This window comes from Pristiophorus japonicus, chromosome 17, assembly GCF_044704955.1.
Source record: "Pristiophorus japonicus isolate sPriJap1 chromosome 17, sPriJap1.hap1, whole genome shotgun sequence".
Classification (NCBI taxonomy): Eukaryota; Metazoa; Chordata; class Chondrichthyes; family Pristiophoridae; genus Pristiophorus; species Pristiophorus japonicus.
This window is the reverse complement of record NC_091993.1, coordinates 46,428,697-46,449,397: the sequence shown is the minus strand read 5'-3', so window position 1 is coordinate 46,449,397 and position 20,701 is coordinate 46,428,697. Positions and strand designations below refer to the sequence as shown.

The window sequence follows — 20,701 nt, the reverse complement described above, 5'->3', positions numbered from 1 at the left end:
ATTTATGTTGTGGTACCGTGATTTATTTATTGGGGAATGTTTTTGATGGGTTATTTTCAGGTTTCTTTCCCCCCCCCGAGCCCTCTCTCAGGGCGCTCCCAGGCCGGTTGTTTAACTCGGGATTTTCACATGCTCAGCCGGCCTAGTGCTCTGAGAGAGGTGTGTAACACCTTCCTTAGCACTCCGCCCCACACTCAGGGCCCAACTGCCTAATTTTGCTGACTGAGGCGCAAACTGTTCCCGGGCGCAAACTTTACCGCCCGAAATGAGCAAAGCCGAAAATCCAGTTCTTCTTGTATTTGGTTGCAGTCTTCTTCAGTATTAACAATCCACAAATTTTGAAATTGTGCTTTCCAATACCTTGGAACTAAAAGACGTTTACCGCACAGAAGGAGGCCATTTATCTTGGCTTTTTACTAGAGCACATTGTAAATAGGAAACACTCTAAAGCAGGATGGGAGCAGCAGTAGAAATATCCTTTATCAGTTCTATTTTTGTTCATTGCTCCTACTTTTAAATGTATAAACTGATTTATATCTTTTGGCAGTGACTGAGATACAGATGTGCTGTTCTTTGTCCCCAGCTGGGTGGGAGGTGTTTGGACGCCATGTTCCAGCACTTGTGGAAAAGGCACCCAGTTTCGGAATGTGACCTGTGTCTATCAGCTGCAGAACGGCACGTATTTCAACACAAGAAGTCTCTATTGCCTTGGTCCAAAGCCTTCTCTGGTACAGGGCTGTGAAGGGCGTGACTGTCTGACTCTGTGGGAGGCCTCGGACTGGTCAAAGGTATGTGCTTTTCAATGACTAAACAAAGCCCTCGTCATGGGCAGGCAAGTTCATAGTTAGAAACCGGAGCCTGATGTCCTCGCCCCCTTCACCCACACTGTGCCTGTCAGTAAATTAGTTCTTCCTCAATCATCTAAAGAATTATACTCATTGCTAGGGTCCCATAGACCATATTTGAATTGTGAGATTTGTTCGATTCTTGCTATACTGTTTGTTTCTTTGCAGAGTTAAAGCGACAATGCATATTTAGTATTGTCACAGTACCAATTTTACTATTGCCTCAGAGCCAAAAGCTTGTTGATCAAATCCCATTCCAGAGACAATCTAGGCTGACATTCCAGTGCAGCGCTGAGGGAGTGCTGCACTGTCGGAGGTGCCGTCTTTCGCCTGAGACATTAAACCGAGACTCCGTCTGCTCTCTCGGGTGGACGTAAATGCACAGCACTATTTCGAAGAAGAGCAGGGGAGTTACCCTCAGTGTCCTGGCCAATATTTATCCCTCAATCAACATCACTGAAAAAAACATTTAATTGGTCATTATCATAATGGGAGCTTGTTGTGTGCAAATTGGCTGCCGTGTTTCCTACATTAAAAGAAAAAAAAATAAAGATTTGCATTTATATAGCGCCTTTCACGACCACCTGACGTCTCAAAGCGCTTTACAGCCAATGAAGTACTTTTGGAGTGTAGTCACTGTTGTAATGTGGGAAACTCAGCAGCCACTTTGCGCGCAGCAAGCTCCCAAAAAACAGCAATGTGATAATGGCCAGATAATCTGTTTTCGTTGTTGATTCAGGGATAAATATTGGCCAGGACACCAGGGATAACTCTCCTGCTCTTCTTTGAAATAATATTGTTATGTCTTGGATAAAGAGTCAGACTAGATACTGCAAGCTCAAAGTAAGTGTGACCTTTATTACAGATCTCAGAGTGCCTCTCCAGCCTGTGAGACCTCCTTATATACAGGTGCACCCAAGAGATTGTGGAATCCCTTGGGACTCCGGGGGATAAGCCCTCTGGTGGTTAGACATGGTAATTACAGGTTTACATACATAACAAATATGGGATTTTTTACGTCCACCTGAGAGAGCAGATGGTGCCTCTGTTTAATGTCTCAGCCAAAAGACGATACATCTTAAAGGAGGAAAGAGAGGCTGAGAGGTTTACGGAGAGAATTCCAGAGCTTGGAGCATAGGCAGCGGAAGGCATGTCCACCATTGGTGAAGTGATTAAAATTGGGCTCCTCAAGAGGCCAGAAGTAGAGGAGCGCAGAGATCTCGTTGGGGGTGGGGGAGGGGAGGGTGGAATCGAGGCGTTGCTTAACCGGGAGCCAATGTAGGGTCAAATATTCAAAATCCTGAAAGACCCTATAATTTTAACATGATATAAAAAAGGGCCTTCTTTTTAATTCCCGGAAGCTGTTTGAAAATCTCAGAGGAGGAACTGATCAGTTTGCATTTTCAACAAATAGTTTAGATTAATTAGAAATTTTGCAAAAAAGAGCAGAGGCAAATTAAATAAGAACATAAAACACAAAAATTGGACTTTCGTTAAAAGTAAAACACATGTAAATTCAAGTCCATAATGTGCCAATTGCATAAGAACATAAGAAATAAAAGGAGACCACTTTTGGCTCTTCAAGCCTGCCCTGCCATTCAGTATGATCATGGCTGATCTTCTACCTCAACTCCACCTTCCCGTGCTATTCCTATATCCCTTGGTTCCCTTAATATCCAAAAATCTATCGCTCTCTGTCTTGAATATACTCAAAGACTGAGCCTCCACAGTCCTCTGGGGTAGAGAATTCCAAAGATTCACCACCCTCTGAGTGAAGAAATTTCTCCTCATCTCAGTCCTAAATGGCCAACCCTTTATGCTGAGACGGTGGCCCCTGGTTCTAGATTCCCCAGCCAGAGGAAACATCCTCCCTGGATCTACCCTGTCAAGCCCCTTAAGCATTTTATACATTTCAATGAGATCACCTCTCATTCTTCTAAACTTTAGGGAATATAGGCCTAGTCTACTCAGTCTTTCCTCATAGGACAATTCCCCCCATCCCAGGAATCAGTCTAGCGAACCTTCGTTGCACTCCTTCCAAGGCAAGTATATCCTTCCTTGTAGGAGGCCAAAACTGTCAACAATACTCCAGGAGTGATCTCACGAGGGAAGATATTTCCACTAATATAAAAACAGAAAATGCTGGAAACACTCAGCAGGTCAGGCAGCATCTGTGGAGAGAGAAACAGAGTTAATGTATCAGGTCGATGACCTTTCATCAGATATTTCCACTTGTGGAGGAGTCTAAAACTAGGGGTCAAGATAGTCACCAATAAATCCAATAAGGAATGCAGGAGAACATTCTTTATTCAGAGAGTGGTTAGAATGTGGAACTTACCACCACAAGTAGTTGAGGCAAATAGTATAGATGCCTACAAGGGAAAGCTAGATAAGTGCGTGAGGGAGAAAGGAATAGAAGGATGTGCTGATGGGGTGAAATGAAGTCGGGTGTGAGGAGGCTCGTGTGGAGCATAAACACCGGCACGGAGTGGTTGGGCCCAATGGCCTGTTTCCGTGCTGTAAAATTCTGCGTAATTATATGAAATTGTAACGCACTTTCGATGAACAAATTGTTTCGGGCCTTTTATATTATTGGCCGGGTAGTTGATATTATCGAGACAGTGGTTGTTCTCCCACATTAACCTTTGAATCGCTGGTCTCACTGCGGCCGGGTGGTGGAGTACAAGCACCTGCTGAGCCGGGCCATGAGGTTTGGGCCTGGACACCTGCGCAGAACGTTTACAGCGGACCAGTGGGGAAATGAATACATGCATTTTTCGTGATGACATCATAGGGGCATTTTGGTTAATACGGAAATGATCAGAGAATCGTGGGCAGCACAGATTGACCACAGACCACAAATGATGCCCCTCCACAATAGGCTGCTGCCCCTTTAAAACTGGTGATTGCTGAAAGAGCCAGTGAAAAACCAGCCCGTCTCGTCCCCAGTTTAAAAACTGCGATAGACCTGCGCTACCACAGAGCGATATAAAGGCAGCTTTGGTTGTGATGGTATAGAAGGATAGACTGCTCATTATCACTACATTTACAGAGCACATTTAGCATAGAAAAATCTTCCAAGGGGCTTCACTTCAGGAACAAAATGGATGCCGAGGGAACAAAGGGGAGATTAGGGGCCCTTGCTCAAAGATACGGCGGGGGGACGGGGGCGGGGGATTGAATAAATGCAGTCTTAAGGTACTAATATCGCCAGGACGTTAATTTTAGCACCGGGAGATTTCTAGCGCTGGCGGTAGCAAATTGATTGTTAGCACCCTAAGAGTGGAGTGGAGCATTATGGGAAGCGTTCCACACTTCTCTCAGAGCGCTAAGCCGGTAGCGCTACTGCAGTTCTGGCGCTAACGTACCCCGGCGTCCGAGAGCTCAAAGGGGAGGATCGCTGCAAATCATAAACACATAAAATAAATTACAACTCAACTAATTTAAACATCAAGCACTGCAAATAAAATTATATCACAGCAAATAAAAGTAAGTAAAATCACTAAACATTACCTGGAGCACTAATCCCTTTCATTCGCGCCCCGGGACAGCTCTGCACGCCAGCTTTCTCTGGCGAGATTAGTGCCGGGCGGTAAGGCAGGCGAGAACATTGATGGTGGTTTCCGGGGCGTTCCACACCGGCACAACATTCCCTGATGCTAATTATTAGCGCCGCAGCTAAACCCTAATCAAGTTGGCGAGCGCCGCTAATATCACTGCGTGCGGGCGCTAACCCTTTAGTGCCCCTGTAGCGCCCCTCACGGGTGCCGCTAACCTATCCAATTTTTAGCCTAAGGGTTTTAAGAGGAAGAAAGGGAGGTGATGAAGAAGGGAGGAATTTAGCATGGGACCTAGGCAGCGGAAGGCATGGCCCTCCATTGATTGGATGAAGGGAGGGCGGGCGAAGCCAGAATCAGAGCAGCAAAGAATTTGAGGGAAGGAGTTGTTGTTCTGGAGGCGGTTACAGAGATGGTGCAGGGTGGGGTGAGGCAATAGAAGGGTTTAGATGAGAATTGGGCCACTTTGTACTATGAACAACGCATCTACTGATGCCCCAGTTGCATTTCTTTATATATTCAAAATAAACCAGTAAAAAATGCCACATCTTGCATAGTCCACATACAGCCCTTTACGTGAAGGAAGTTACATTCCAGTTCCAGGCTCCTTGGTATTTTGCAGTTTAATTTGATAACTATCATGTGTCACCTTCCTTACCTGTGATGGCAGTCCATATAACACTGCACTTTGCAGCTGTGTTAAATCCTTTGCTCACTCTACAATCAGCCAGCGTTCCGCCTTCAATAAGCTCCGATGAATTTAGCCAATAATGAAGACGAGGTTTGTATTTCCAGGAGATTTATTGTGCCAGACTTTGTTTCAGTCTCGGGCAAAGGCACATGAAAAAAAAAAGACCTGCCTTGTCTATCATTGCCGTTTAATCCTTAACCCCTTTTAGTAACTTCTGAGTACATCAGTAACGGAGCTTTAATTGTGCTAAATTGAGTTTGATTGACAGTTTGCTGTATCAGTACCAGACGGCATCTGGACATTGTGCCACAGCTACCGCTGGCGCGTTCCCAATGCTGCATTGGCTAATTGCCGCGCTCTGATGCTGATTTCAGACTGAGCGCGCGGTGATTCATTGAGAGAGGACTTAATTCAAGGCAGGTTACTGAGGTAAAGAGAAAAACACAAATACTGGAAATCCGAAATATAAACTTAAATTTCTAGAAATACAGCAATTTGGGAGGCATTTAGAAGTGAGAAGAGGGTTAATATTTCTGATGGTGGCCCTGTGAAGGGAGTGAATTTGTCGCCTTTCCCATTTAAATTTGAGGTAATGGTCGAGATGAGGATGATTTATTTTTACGCAGTGAGTTGTTAGGATCTGGAATGCGCTGCCTGAAAGGGCGGTGGAAGCAGATTTAATGGGAACTTTAAAAAGGGAATTGGATGAATACTGGAAGGGGAAACTGGCTGGGCTCTGGGGAAAGGGTGGCACTAATTGGGTAGCCCTATCGAAGAGCTGGCACAGGCACGATGGACCAAAGGGCCTCCTTCTGTGCTGTATGATTCTATGATTAAATCAATTGTGATGCTGTGTAAAGTCACAATGAGTTAAAATCATCTTTACTTTTGCCGGTTTTGTTTGATGTTCCAACCATTTAAAATCCAAAGCTGCAGCCAGCTGCTGACTCCTGGATTTCTGCCCGATGTCAGTCACCAACTTCTGCTTCTTTCTGTGAAGTAAGGTTTTAAAGAGTTTCATTCCGTGTGTTTGTGCATTTCTCTCCCCGCTGACTTGTGGCACTGAAACTGAACATTATAATTCACTGGAATGAATTACTGTTTAACCAAAATGATCACCGCTGCACCCAGGGTAAGCAGACAGTGGCAGCAGTGACAGCCTGTTTAGACTGGCCCACCACCCTCCCCTCTCCCCAGAGAGAAAACCTTGCATAACTCCCCCATGTCTGGGACACGCATGAGTTATGGGTCTTTCGTAGTCTTAAATGTATCCTTGCAGCACCATGTCCTGAAACGCACCCAACAAGAACAGCGGACCAAAATCAGACAGACATACACGCTGGCCACAAGCCCAGCAAAATCCTGACCAACTTCAGAGACCCTGAAGCAGGCTCCAAAAAATATTGGCAACTCAAGATTTTTGAGGTCTAATTTCGAAGTCAATGAAATGAACACAAGTAGTCGTGGGAGGGCTTTGTGATTTAAATTATAGGAATACAAACATTCCTGAACTCCGCCTCTCCCTCCCCTGTTAATACTGGAGTTCTGTCTCACTTCACCCATTAATATAGGCTGCTTGGGCCTGGTCTATGATCCTATACATCATAGGATAGTGCAGCACAGAAGGGGGTCGTTCAGCCAATTGAGTCTGCGACAGCTCTTTCGAAGAGCCATCCAGTTAATCCCATTCCCCGACTCTTGCCCCATATTCCTGCAATATTTTCCCCTTCAAGTATTTATGAACTTCCCTGTTAAAGGCCACTGTTGAATCTCAGGCAGTGCATTCCAAATCCTAATCACTCGTTGCAGAAAAACGTTATTCCTCATGTCGCCTCTGGTTCTTTTGCCAATCACCTTAAACCTGTGCCCTCTGGTTATCGACCCTTCAGCCATTGGAAACAGTTTCACTTTATTTACTCTATCTAAACCCTTCCTGATTTTAAACACCTTTATCGTATCTCCACTTAGCCTTAGAATCATAGAATCATAGAAATTTACAGTACGGCAGGAGGCCATTTCGACTCATTGTGTCTGCGCCGGCCGACAAAGAGCGACCTAGCCTAATCCCACTTTCCAGCTCTCGGTTCATAGCCCTGTAGGTTACGGCACTTCAGGTGCACATCCAAGTACTTTTTAAATGTGGTGAGGGTTTCTGCCTCTGCCACCCTTTCAGGCAGTGAGTTCCAGACCCCAAGCATTCTCTGGGTGAAGAAATTTCCCATTATGTCTCCTCTAAACCTCCCCCAATTACTTTAAATCTATGCCCCCTGGTTGTTGACCCCTCTGCCCAGGGAAGCAGGTCCTTCCTATCCACCCTATCCAGGCCCCTCATAATATTATACACCTCAATAAGGTCTCCCCTCAGCCTCCTCTGTTCCAAAGAAAACAGACCCAGCATCTCCAATCTTTCCTCAGAGCCAAAATTCTTCAGTCCTGGCAACATTCTTGTAAATCTCCTCTGCATCCTCTCCAGTGCAATCACTTCTTTCCTGCAATGTGGTGACCAGAACTGCACACAGTACTCCAGCTGTGGCCGAACCAGTGTTTTATACAGTTCAAGCATAACCTCCTTGCTCTTGTATTCCATGCCTCAACTAATACAGTTATTCCATATGCCTCCTTAAACATAGAAACATAAAAAATAGGTGCAGGAGCAGGCCATTTGGCCCTTCGAACCTGCACCGCCATTCAATAAGATCATGGCTGATCATTCCCTCAGTACCCCTTTCCTGCTTTCTCTCCATACCCCTTGATCCCTTTAGCTGTAAGGGCCAGATCTAACTCCCTTTTGAATATATCCAATGAACTGCCATTAACAGCTCTCTGCGGCAGGAATTCTACAGGATAACAACTCTGCGAGTGAAGAAGTTTCTCCTCATCTCAGTCCGAAATGGCCTACCTCTAAGCCTAAGACTGTGTCTCCTGCTTCTGGACTTCCCCAACATCGGGAACATTCTTCCTGCATCTAACCTGTCCAGTCCCATCAGAATCTTATACGTTTCTATGAGATCCCTTCTCATCCTTCTAAACTCCAGTGAATAAAGGCCCAGTTGATCCAGTCTCTCCTCATATGTCAGTCCAGCCATCCCTGGAATCAGTCTGGTGAACCTTCGCTGCACTCCCTCAATAGGAAGAACGTCCTTCCTCACATAAGGAGACCAAAACTGAACACAATATTCCAGGTGAGGTCTCACCAAGGCCCTGTACAACTGCAGTAAGACCTCCCTGCTCTTATGCTCAAAACCCCTAGCTATGAAGGCCAACATACCATTTGCCTTCTTCACCGCCTGCTGTACCTGCATGCCAACTTTCAATAACTGATGAACCATGACACCCAGGTCTCGTTGCACCTCCCCTTTTCCTAATCTGCTGCCATTCAGATAATATTCTGCCTTCGTGTTTTTGCCCCCAAAATGGATAACCTCACATTTATCCACATTATACTGCATCTGCCATGCATTTTCCCACTCACCTAACCTGTCCAAGTCACCCTGCAGCCTCTTAGCATCCTCCTCACAGCTCACACCGCCACCCAGTTTAATGTCATCTGCAAACTTGGAGCTATTACACTCAATTCCTTCATCTAAATCATTAATGTATATTGTAAAGAGCTGGGATCCCAGCACTGAGCCCTGCGGCACCCTACTAGTCACTGCCTGCCATTCTGAAAAGGACCCATTTATCCCGACTCTCTGCTTCCTGTCTGCCAACCAGTTCTCTATCCATGTCAGTACATTGCCCCCAATACCATGTGCTTTGATTTTGCACACCAATCTCTTGTGTGGGACCTTGTCAAAAGCCTTTTGAAAGTCCAAATACACCACATCCACTGGTTCTCCCTTGTCCACTCTGCTAGTTACATCCTCAAAAAATTCCAGAAGATTCGTCAAGCATGATTTCCCTTTCATAAATCCATGCTGATTTGGACCAATCCTGTCACAGCTTTCTAAATGCGCTGCTATTTCATCCTTACTGATTGATTCCAACATTTTCCCCACTACTGATGTCAGGCTAACTGGTCTATAATTACCGGTTTTCTCTCTCCCTCCTTTTTTAAAAAGTGGTGTTACATTAGCTACCCTCCAATCCATAGGAACTGATCCAGAGTCGATAGACTGTTGGAAAATGATCACCAATGCATCCACTATTTCTAGGGCCACTTCCTTAAGTACTCTGGGATGCAGGCTATCAGGCCCTTTCAATCCCATCAATTTCCCTAACACAATTTCCTGCCTGATAAGGATATCCTTCAGTTCCTCCTTCTCACTACACCCTTGGTCCCCGAGTACATCCGGAAGATTATTTGTGTCTTCCTTCGTGAAGACAGAACCAAAGTATTGTTCAATTGGTCTGCCATTTCTTTGTTCCCCATTATAAATTCACCTGAATCTGACTGCAAGGGACCTACGTTTGTCTTCACTAATCTTTTTCTCTTCACATATTTATAGAAGCTTTTGCAGTCAGTTTTTATATTCCCGGCTTTATTTTCCCCCTCTTAATTAAACCCTTAGTCTTCCTCTGCTGAATTCTAAATTTCTCCCAGTCGTCAGGTTTGCTGCTTTTTCTATGCCTCTTCTTTGGATTTAACACTATCCTTAATTTCCCTTGTTAGCCACGATTGAACCACCTTCCCCGTTTTACTTTTACTCCAGACAGGGATGTACAATTGTTGAAGTTCAAACATGTGATCTTGAAATGTTTGCCATTGCTTATCCACCATCAACCCTTTAAGTATTATTTGCCAGTCTATTCTAGCCAATTCACGCTCATACCGTCGAAGTTACCTTTCCTTAAGTTCAGGACCCTAGTTTCTGAATTAACTGTGTCACTCTCCATCTTAATAAAAAATTCTATCATATTATGGTCACTCTTCCCCAAAGGGCCTTGTACAACAAGATTGCTAATTAGTCCCTTCTCATTACACATCACCCAGTCAAGGATGGCCAGCTCTCTCGTTGGTTCCTTAACATATTGGTCCAGAAAACCATCCCTAATACAGTGCAGGAACTCCTCCTCCACTACATTGCTACCAGTTTGGTTAGCCCAACCAATATGTAGATTAAAATCGCCCATGATAACTGCTGTACCTTTATTGCACGCATCTCTTATTTCTTGTTTGATGCTGCCCCCAACCTCACTACTACTGCATGGTGGTCTGTACACAACTCCCACTAGTGTCTTCTGCCCTTTGGTATTCCGCAGCTCCACCCATACCGATTCCATATCATCCAAGCTAATGTCCCTCCTTACTATTGTATTAATTTCCTCTTTAACCAGCAACGCCACCCCGCCTCCTTTTCCTTTCTGTCTATCCTTCCTAAATGTTGAATACCCCTGGATGTTGAGTTCCCAGACTTGGTCACCCTGGAGCCATGTCTCCGTGATGTCAATTACATCATATCCATTAACTGCTATCTGCGCAGTTAATTCGTCTACCTTATTCCGAATACTCCTCACATTGAGGCACAGAACATTCAGGCTTGTCTTTTTAACACACTTTGCCCCTTTAGAATTTTGCTGTAATGTGGCCCTTTTTATTTTTTGCCTTGGGTTTCTCTGCCCTCCACTTTTACTATTCTCCTTTCTATCTTTTGCTTCTGCCTCCATTTTATTTCCTTCAGTCTCCCTGCATAGGTTCCCATCCCCCTGCCATATTAGTTTATCTCCTCCCCAACAGCACTAGCAAACACTCCCCCTAGGACATTGGTTCCGGTCCTGCCCAGGTGCAGACTGTCCGGTTTGTACTGGTCCCACCTCCCCCAGAACCGGTTCCAATGTCCCAGGAATTTGAGTCCCTCCCTTCTGCACCACTTCTCAAGCCACGTATTCATCTGAGCTATCCTGCAATTCCTACTGTGACTAGCACGTTGCACTGGTAGCAAGCCTGAGATTACTACTTTTGAGCTCCTACTTTTTTATTTAGCTCCTAGCTCCCTAAATTCGTCTCGTAGGACCTCATCCCGTTTTTTACCTATATCATTGGTACCTCTATGCACCACGACAACTGGCTGTTCACCCTCCTTTTTCAGAATGTCCTGCACCCGCTCCGAGACATCCTTGACCCTTGCATCAGGGAGGCAACATACCATCCTGGAGTCTCGGTTGCGGCCGCAGAAACGCCTATCTATTCCCCTTACAATCGAATCCCCTATCACTATAGCTCTCCCACTCTTTTTCCTGCCCTCCTGTGCAGCAGAACCACCCACGGTGCCTTGAACTTGGCTGCTGCTGCCCTCCCCTGATGAGTCATCCCCCTCAACAGTACCCAAAGCGGTGTATCTGTTTTGCAGGGGGATGACCGCAGGGGACTCCTGCACTACTTTCCTTGCACTGCTCTTCCTGTTGGTCACCCATTCCCTATCTGGCTGTATACCCTTTACCTGCGGTAAGACCAACTCGCTAAATGTGTTATTCACAACATCGTCAGCATTGCGCATGCTCCAGAGTGAATCCACCCACAGCTCCAGTGCCGCAATGCTATCTGTCAGGTGCTGCAGCCAGATACACTTCCCGCACATGTAGTCGTCAGGGACACTGGCAACGTCCCTGGCTTCCCACATATTACAGGAGGAGCATAACATGTCCGAGATCTCCTGCCATGACTTAACCCTTAGATTAACTTAATTTGGCAACAACAATGCTAAAGGTTACTTACTGATAAAGAAAATAAAAAGAAAAACTACTCACCAATTACCAGCCAATCACTTACCCCCTTGGCTGGGACATCACCTTTCGATTGCTTTCTACTTCTTTTTGCCTTCTCTCCTGCTGCAGCTGCACTGGTTGGCCTTTATAGGCCGCTAGCCTCCTCGACGTCCCGCTGCTCCCATGAACTCTCGCTCCCCGGACCTTATTTACCTGGCCTGCTACCTTCAGAGATCTGTAGACCTGCACTCCAAGGTCCCTCTATTCCTCTACACTTTTCAGTGTCGTACCATTTAATGTGTATACCCTTGCATTACCTCACACTTATCTGGATTGAATTCCATTTGCCACTGTTCCGTCCACCTGACCAGTACATTGATATCTTCCTGCAGTCTGCAGCTTTCTTCTTCATTATCAACCACACAGCCTATTGTATCAAGTCCAAGTTATTGATATATACCACAAAAACAGGGACCCAACACTGAGCCCTGCAGAACCCCACTGGATACAGTCTTTCAGTCACAAAAACACCCATCAACCATTACCCTTTGCTTCCTGCCTCTAAGCCAATTTTGGATCCAACTTACCACTTTGCACTGGATCCCATGGGCGTTTACTTTCGTAACCCGTCTGCCATGTGGCTCCTTATCAAAAGCTTTGCTAAAGTCCATATACACTACATCATACCCTCATCGACCCTCCTTGTTACCTCCTCAAAAAATTCAATGAAGTTAGTCAGGCACGACCTTCCCTTAACAAATCCGTGCTGACTGTCCTTGATTAATCCATGTCTTTCCAAATTAAGATTTATGCTGTCCCTCAGGATTTTTTCCAATAATTTTCCTACCACCAAGATTAAGCTGACAGGCTTGTAATTACTCAGTCTATCCCTTTCTCCCTTTTTCAACAAAGATGCAACATTAGCAGTTCTCCAGTCCTCTAGCCAGAGAGGATTGGAAAATGATGGTCAGAGCCTCTGCTATTTCCTCTTTGGCTTCTCTTAATAGCCTGGGATATATTTCATCTGGGCCTGGGGATTTATCCACTTTCAAAGCTTCTAAGCCCCTTAATACTTCCTCTCTCTCTATGTTTATTTCATCTAATATTTCACACTCCTCCTCCCTCATTGCAAAGTCTGCATCACCTCTTTCTTTTGTGAAAATGGATGCAAAGTATTCATTAAGAACCATACCCATTGCTTCTGCCTCCACACACACATTTCCTTTATGGTCTCTAATAGTTCCCACTCTTTCTTTAGTTATTCTCTTATTCTTAATGTATTTATAAAACCTCTTTGGGTTTCCCTGATTTTATTTGCCAACATTCTTTCATGCTCTCTCTTTGCTTTCCTGATATATTTTTCAACTACATCCCTGCACTTCTTATACTCCTCTCGAGTTTCTGCAGTATTGAGTTCTCGGTATCTGTCCTTGATATCCAGGGGGCTCTAGATTTGTTAGCCCCACCCTTTTTTTACGGGAACATACTTGCTCTGTACCCTCAGGATCTCCTCCTTGAATACCTCCCATTGCTCTGACACTGATTTACCATCAAGTAGCCGTTTCCAGTCCATTTTGGCCAAATCCCATCTCAGTTCAGCAAAGTTGGCTTTACCCCAATTGAGAACTTTTATTTCTGGTCTATCTTTGTCCTTTTCCATAACTACCCTAAATCTAACTGAATTATGATCACGAGCACCAACATGCTCTCCCACTGATACCCTTTCCATCGGCCCCTCTTCATTCCCCAAAACAAGTCCAGAACCATCCCCTCCCTTGTTGGACTTGTTACATACTGACTAAAAAAAGTGCTCCTGAATGCATTTTAGGAATTCCGCACCCTCTGTATCATTCACAGTGCTGTTTTTCCCAATTAATATTCGGGTAGTTGAAATCCACCACAATTACAAATCTATAGTTTTTGCAATTTGCCCACATATTTGCTCTTCTATCTCCCTCTGGCTGTTTGGGGGTCTATAGTACACTCCCAGTAGTGTGATCACCCCTTTGAAGTTCTTCAGTTCAACCCATATGGCCTCGTTTGATGACCCCTCTAATATATCATCCCTTCTTACAGATGTAATTGTTTCTTTAATTAATACTGTGACCCCCCCCCCTCTCCTTTTTTACCCCCCTCTCTATCCCGTCTGTAAATCCTGTAACCAGGAATGTTGAGCTGTCATATCTGTCCTTCTTTCAGCCATGTCTCAGTAATAGCTGGCGGGGTGGATTTTCGGCTAATTTGCGCCTTGTTTTGTGACGTGGCGGGGTGGCAAATGGTGTTTCTGGGCGTCAATTGGGGTGTGCATGACTTTGTGCCCGGGCGGAACTTTCAGCATTGGTTTTGCGGCAGTGTTAAAAGTTACCGTCCCGCCCTCCATTTGGACCCTCATGATGACGTAAATCATCGTGCAAGGCTGCGCTAGCGCCCTGGGCGGAACTTTCGGGCCTTACGCCTGATTTAACGTCCGCCTGAAAAACCGACAGGTAAAAGCTGGCGTTCCCATGGTGCAGCAGGTGCTATAGCGGCACCTTTGAACGGAAGTCAGACCATCTCATACCGGAGTTGTCACACACGGCAATGGTTTAGCGCTGAACACTGTGTGAGTCTACCTTTCATGTGAGTTAACTCTTTGACAGCCAGGTCGCAAGGGCTTCGTACGCACGGCGACTGAAATTTAGAGTTCCCAATGAGCAGGACTGCCAGGCAGAGAGGGCTATGAGATGTGAGCGCTTTGCTTGAACGGGGCAGGGGAGGTTTGAGCGAAGCCTCGCGACTCAATGCCACCGTGCTGGCTATTCCCCCAATTACTCTGCAAATGAGACAGAAGACAGCATTGTTTAAGGTCAAGGAAATATTTTATGAAAAATGTAAAAGTATCAACCCCTCCCCCGCCCAACAAAGCCCACAATAATTCAGCGGATACACACTTATGGACACAAATCTGCATCCTGCAAAGAACAACATTAATATAAAAAGAAAAACTGCATCTCCCACTCGACAAATGCAGCGTTCATTAGCAATGCATTCTGCAGCGCACTACATTTTTGTAGCACCCTAATGTTTATGGGTCATGATTTTACCCCCCCAACTTCCCTTCATCCACCTCCCATTCCTGCTATTCCTCCTCAATGTGGCGTCAGGGCGTGCAGCAAGGCTGCTAGAGGGCTGCCGTGTTGGGGGCTCAAACAATATAGACGACGTCTGAGGACGCACTGGACCAGCTCCTGGCCTAGAAGGCCCGGCTTCCGATTGGTTCACCTCTTCCTTGGCATTGCCAGTCATAAGTGGTTCGGGTCTCAACAGATGTTGGCGCTTGGTTGGCGAGTGAGTGGGGGGGAGACAGGATGCTGCCATCTTGAGAAATGCCAGCATCTCCCATTTCCCTGGAGCCACTCTGTCACTGACAGGGCTGGCCCTTAGCAACCGGAGCAGGATGTAAAGGAGCACCTTGCTGGCCTGCTTCGGCACCGTCACTTCCCCCTGGGATAGTGGGGAATGCAGAGAGTATGGAGGCAGACATGGACTGCATCGCTTGCCCAAGCTGAAGCAGAGCTTGTGCCTGTGATGCGCTCGAGTCTGCGACGTACTCAAGGACACGCGCCACACTGTCCGGAACTCCACTGTCGCTGCTCGAGGCCACTGGCCTCTGTGTGTGGGCAATGATGGCCTCGCTGGACTCATGGCTCGCAGCAACAATCTGCTACCCCTACCTCTGTAACAGTCGCAGTGAGCTTGTCGATGCTCGAGAGGATCCGTCCCAATGCAGCAAGGATCTCACGGTGCATTGCTGGGCTTTCCCTGGACATTGCCACCAGGTTCAGTTCCACGTCTGCCTGTCTGTTAGCAGCCCGACTTTGCCAACTCACCCTCTGGAGAGCTGGCCTGAGGGATTCCACCCCACCACTGCGTTGCTCCACGCCACTGGGCCCAGGAGCCTCCAACTCCTCAAACCTCGGGAGTGCAGCGTCCTCCCCAGAGAAACTCAGTCCAGATGGGACATGAGGTGGGCTGTGATGCTCCCCAGAGCGGTATCATCCATCTCGTCCTCCTCCAAACCATGGCCTGACTTGGAGGGCTCCCTCGAGGGATACTGTGCCTGTGGCTGGTCATCTGGAAGTAGAAAGCAACAGATGAGGTTAGCAGCAGGGGAGGGGAAGGGGTGACAAGAGGAAGGTGGCATAGTACAGGCTCATTTGAAGGACTGTCGCTACTCCATTATATGTCTCAATGCAGTGTTTTGAGTCGCGCGATCCATTTACTTACCCTCAGTATCCGAGGGGGGCTCAGTAGGCCCACCAGCAGCTGCCCGACCTGTGACTCCGATGAGGACTGAGACTCTTTCCTCCACATCAGTGAGTGGCAGTGTCTGATGCGGACCCCTGCCTGTCCGCAGTTGCTCCCTGCGATTGTGGGAGTGCTTCGACTGAAAAAAATAAAAATGTGAATGGTTACAAAAAGGTCCATCTGTTGTTGTTGCACAAAAGGCCACCAAAGTAGTTTCGGCCATACTGTGTGAATGTTCTAGGGGCCTCTGTTTATTGCGCTTGGATCTTGCATGTGCTTCGTCAGGAGGTTATCGAAGTCTGCAGGCATCTAAGATGAGGTGTGTAAGAGATCTTTCAGAAAGCGATAGGAGTAGTTGCAGTGCATTGCGATGAATGATGTTAATTATGTGCATAGGTCATTCAATGCAAATAGGGTGCCGCAGTAAGCCTTCCTTTCTGTTATGCATTGTGGGAGGCAACCCATAGAGTGTTGAGAGGCACAAAAAGCATGAGAATAATCAGATGGTGTGTGAGATTTATCTTTGAAGTCATGGAGGAGTGCACAGTTGAAAATGTTACTCACCCTGATGACCCTCGTGAGATCGTTAAAGTTTTTTCAACTTTGTGTGCCAGACTGTAGCAGACACCTGTCGGGCTATTTCCTTCCAAATCTGCATGAAGATAGCAGGCAGTGGCCTGGATCCCCCCCGGTCTCCCCCCCCGAAGATGGAGTGCAGCCCACCTCCTCTCCACCGCACCCGCCAACGCTTCATTGGCCTCATGCGTGAAGTGCCTGGCACGCTGCCTTCCCTCCTGCTCCTCCATCTCAGCAGACGTGGCTGAAGTGGGCCGGTTTAAATGCGCATGGGCGCAGGAAGTTGCCGCGTCCTGCATTAGAGTCTGCAACTGGAAAATAAACCAGGAACTGGGAAAAAAATTCAAAGCACATGTGCAAAATGAACGCCTCCTTCAACCCCGGAAGTTTTGGCCCTGGCGCACAGACTCTGTCGTGCAACGCCAGACTTAACGGCAACAATTCTCTGGAGCTTTCCGTTGGCGAAAGTTTCTCGCGAGGTCACTAACATTTTCCCAGCACAAACCACGAATCGTTCCCGGAAATCCTAAAACCCAAAAATCCAGCCCAAAATATCATTCTCCCAAGTGTCTATCTGTGCTCTCAGCTCATCTGCCTTATTCCCTATGCTCCTTGCATTGAAGTATATACCACTTAGTGCTGCCAAACTACCTTGTTGTCTATTTTCCAGCCCTTGTTTCCTCTGTCTTCCAAAATCACTTCTCCACTGCCCAATTCCAGCTTTACTTCTCTCCCCACTGAATCTATTTTCCGGTTCCCATCCCCCTGCCAAGCTAGTTTAAATCCTCCCCAACAGCACTAGCAAATCCTCCCGTGAGGCTATTGGTCCCAGCTCTGTTGAGGTGCAACCCGTCTGGCTTGTACAGATCCCACCTCTTCCAGAAGATGTCCCAATGCCTCAGGAATCTAAAGTCCTCCCACCTACACCATCTCTCCAGCCACATATTCATCTGCTCTATCCTCCTATTTCTGTACTCACTAGCTTGTGGCACCAGGAGTAATCCGGAGATTACTACCTTTGAGGTCCTGGTTTTTAATCTCTCTCCTAGCTCCCTAAACTCTACCTGCAGGACCTCATCCCTCTTCCTACCTATGTCATTGGTACCAATATAGACCACGACCTCTGGCTGTTCACTCTCTCCCCCCAGAATGCCCTGCAGCCGTTCAGTGACATCCTTGACTCTGGCACCAGAGAGGCAACATATCATTCTGGAGTCACGTCTGCGGCCGCAGAAATGCCTGTCTGCTCCCCTGACTATTGAATCTCCTACCACTATAGCTCTTCCATTCTTCTTCACCCTCCCTGTGCAACTGAGCCACCTGTGGTGCCATGTACTTGGCTCTGGCTGCACTCCCCAGAGGCACCATCGCCCCCACCGGTACTCAGAACAGAATACTGGTTGGAGAGCGAGATGGACTCCGGGGATTCCTGCACTATCTGCTTAGTCCTCCTCTTCTGTTTGCTGGTCATCCACTTGCTCTCTGCCGGCACACTCTTTAGCTGCGGGATGACCATCTCTAGAAACGTGCTATCCACATAGTTCTCAGCCTCGCGAATGCACGGCAGTGACCCCAGCTGTCGCTCAAGCTGCTGTAACTGGTGACACTTCCTGCACTCGTGGTCATCCAGGCTACGTGAAGCGTCTAGGACTTCCCACATGGCACAGGATGTGCACTCCACGGGACTGAGCTGTCCTGCCATCCCGCAAGTTAATTGACGATAAACTAAACTATTAAATAAACTTAATACTAGAAGACACAAAAAAAATACTCACCGGCTACTCACCAATCAGCTCCTTCCCTTGTGCCTTCTCTGCTGTAAGGAGAACAACCCCAGCTTCTCCAGTCTATCCACGTAACGGTAATCCCTCATCTCTGGAATGATTCTCATAAATCTCTTCTGTACTCTCTCCAAAGCCTTCATGTCCTTCCTCAAGTGTGGTGCCCAGAAGTGGACACACTTCTTCAACTGGGACACAACTAGTGTTTTACACAGGTTTAGCATAACTACCTGGCTTCTGTACGAGGCAGAAATTGCCCTCCGCCTGAAACAGGGTGCACCTATTGTTTTTGAAGTGTTCTGTCCGCCGCAATGGATGCGACCAATCCGTCAAAATTCAGCTCCTCATGGGTATGTTCCAGCGGGATGGATGTGGCCTCATCATGAGGCAGGACGGAGTGTCCGCATCTGTGAGTCATCAGCGCCGCGCTGATGACATCATCGCGCCGGCGCATCACAACGTCTCTCCTTCAGTTAAAGAGGAGAGCCGCTGCGAGCTCTGCATTCATTTTAGTTCGGCACACTGGGCCACCAGGGAGGGTTTTGGCTGGGCCAGCGGCCTGGCACCCAAGAGGGGGGTACCAGGCTGCCCGGCCGAACCCAGGGGCATTATTGTCAGACAAAAAAAAACATGTCATCGACGGCAGCGCCACCTCCCCTTTAAATGCGGCCGTGCTGCCATTTCACAGAGAGTGAACCGGCAGCACAAGCTCTCAGGAACACCGGCCGGCGGTGGGCAGATCCCACGGGGCAATTCCACGAGGGGGTCCTCGCCAGATGGTAAGTGGTTGGCACGAGCACGCCGCGGCAGGAAAACGGGCGGAGTGGTCCCAAACACCGCTCTGCTTCTGAGGAAGGGCAATTTACAAAATGGCGACCTCTCCACGGGGAGTCGGCGGCCATTCCGCGCCACCCCGTGGCCACCACTTTCAGGCGGTCAGAGGCCTCATCGGGTGGGGCAATTTCGGCCACCATGCCTTTATTTATAAACCCAGGATCCCATATACTTTATTAACTGCTATATTAACCTATCCTGCCACCTTCAAAGATTTGTGCTCAAACACCCCCAAGATCTCTCTCTTCTTTCACCCGCCTTTAAAATTGTAACATTAAGTCTGTATTTTCTCTCCTCATTCTTTCTACCAAAATGTATCACCTCACACTTTGCTGCATTGAATTTCATCTGCCACATGTCTGCCCATTCCACCAGCCTGTCTAAGTCGTCTTGAAGTCTATCACTATCTTCTTCACTGTTTACTACACTTCCAAGTTTCATGTCATCTGCAAATTTTGAAACTGTGCTCTGCACCCCCAAGTCATTAATGTATATAGAAACATAGACATAGAAACATAGAAAATAGGTGCAGGAGTAGGCCATTCAGCCCTTCTAGCCTGCACCGCCATTCAATGAGTTCATGGCTGAACATGCAACTTCAGTACCCCCTTCCTGCTTTCTCGCCATACCCTTTGCTCCCCCGAGTCGTAAGGACTTCATCTAACTCCCTTTTGAATATATTTAGTGAATTGGCCTCAACTACTTTCTGTGGTAGAGAATTCCACAGGTTCACCACTCTCTGGGTGAAGAAGTTTCTCCTCATCTCAGTCCTAAATGGCTTACCCCTTATCCTTAGACTGTGACCCCTGGTTCTGGACTTCCCCAACATTGGGAACATTCTTCCTGCATCCAACCTGTCCAAACCCGTCAGAATTTTAAATGTTTCTATGAGTTCCCCTCTCATTCTTCTGAACTCCAGTGAATACAAGCCCAGTTGATCCAGTCTTTCTTGATAGGTCAGTCCCACCATCCTGGGAATCAGTCTGGTGAATCTTCGCTGCACTCCCTCAATAGCAAGAATGTCCTTCCTCAAGTTAGGAGACCAAAACTGTACACAATACTCCAGGTGTGGCCTCACCAAGGCCCTGTACAACTGTAGCAACACCTCCCTGCCCCTGTACTCAAATCCCCTCGCTATGAAGGTCAACATGCCATTTGCTTTCTTAACCGCCTGCTGTACCTGAATGCCAACCGTCAATGATTGATGTACCATGACACCCAGGTCTCGTTGCACCTCCCCTTTTCCTAATCTGTCACCATTCAGATAATAGTCTGTCTCTCTGTTTTTACCACCAAAGTGGATAACCTCATATTTATCCACATTATACTTCATCTGCCATGCATTTGCCCACTCACCTAACCTATCCAAGTCACTCTGCAGCCTCATAGCATCCTCCTCGCAGCTCACACTGCCACCCAACTTAGTGTCATCCGCAAATTTGGAGATACTACATTTAATCCCCTCGTCTAAATCATTAATGTACA

At 47.0% G+C, this 20,701-nt stretch overlaps 1 protein-coding gene across 2 annotated transcripts in view; it reads left to right on the top strand.

Annotated features, from left to right (window-relative positions):
* The window catches only part of adamts17 (ADAM metallopeptidase with thrombospondin type 1 motif, 17), an 823,747-nt gene that overhangs the window by 578,477 nt on the left and 224,569 nt on the right, over positions 1-20,701 (top strand). For both annotated transcript variants that reach the window (XR_011587458.1, XM_070858706.1), the window contains exon 19: positions 584-788. Coding sequence is in view for 1 of the 2 variants with exons in the window: in XM_070858706.1 (XP_070714807.1) it covers positions 584-788 (205 nt within the window). In the remaining variant the exon portion in view is untranslated. The remainder of the gene's footprint in view (positions 1-583; positions 789-20,701) is intronic.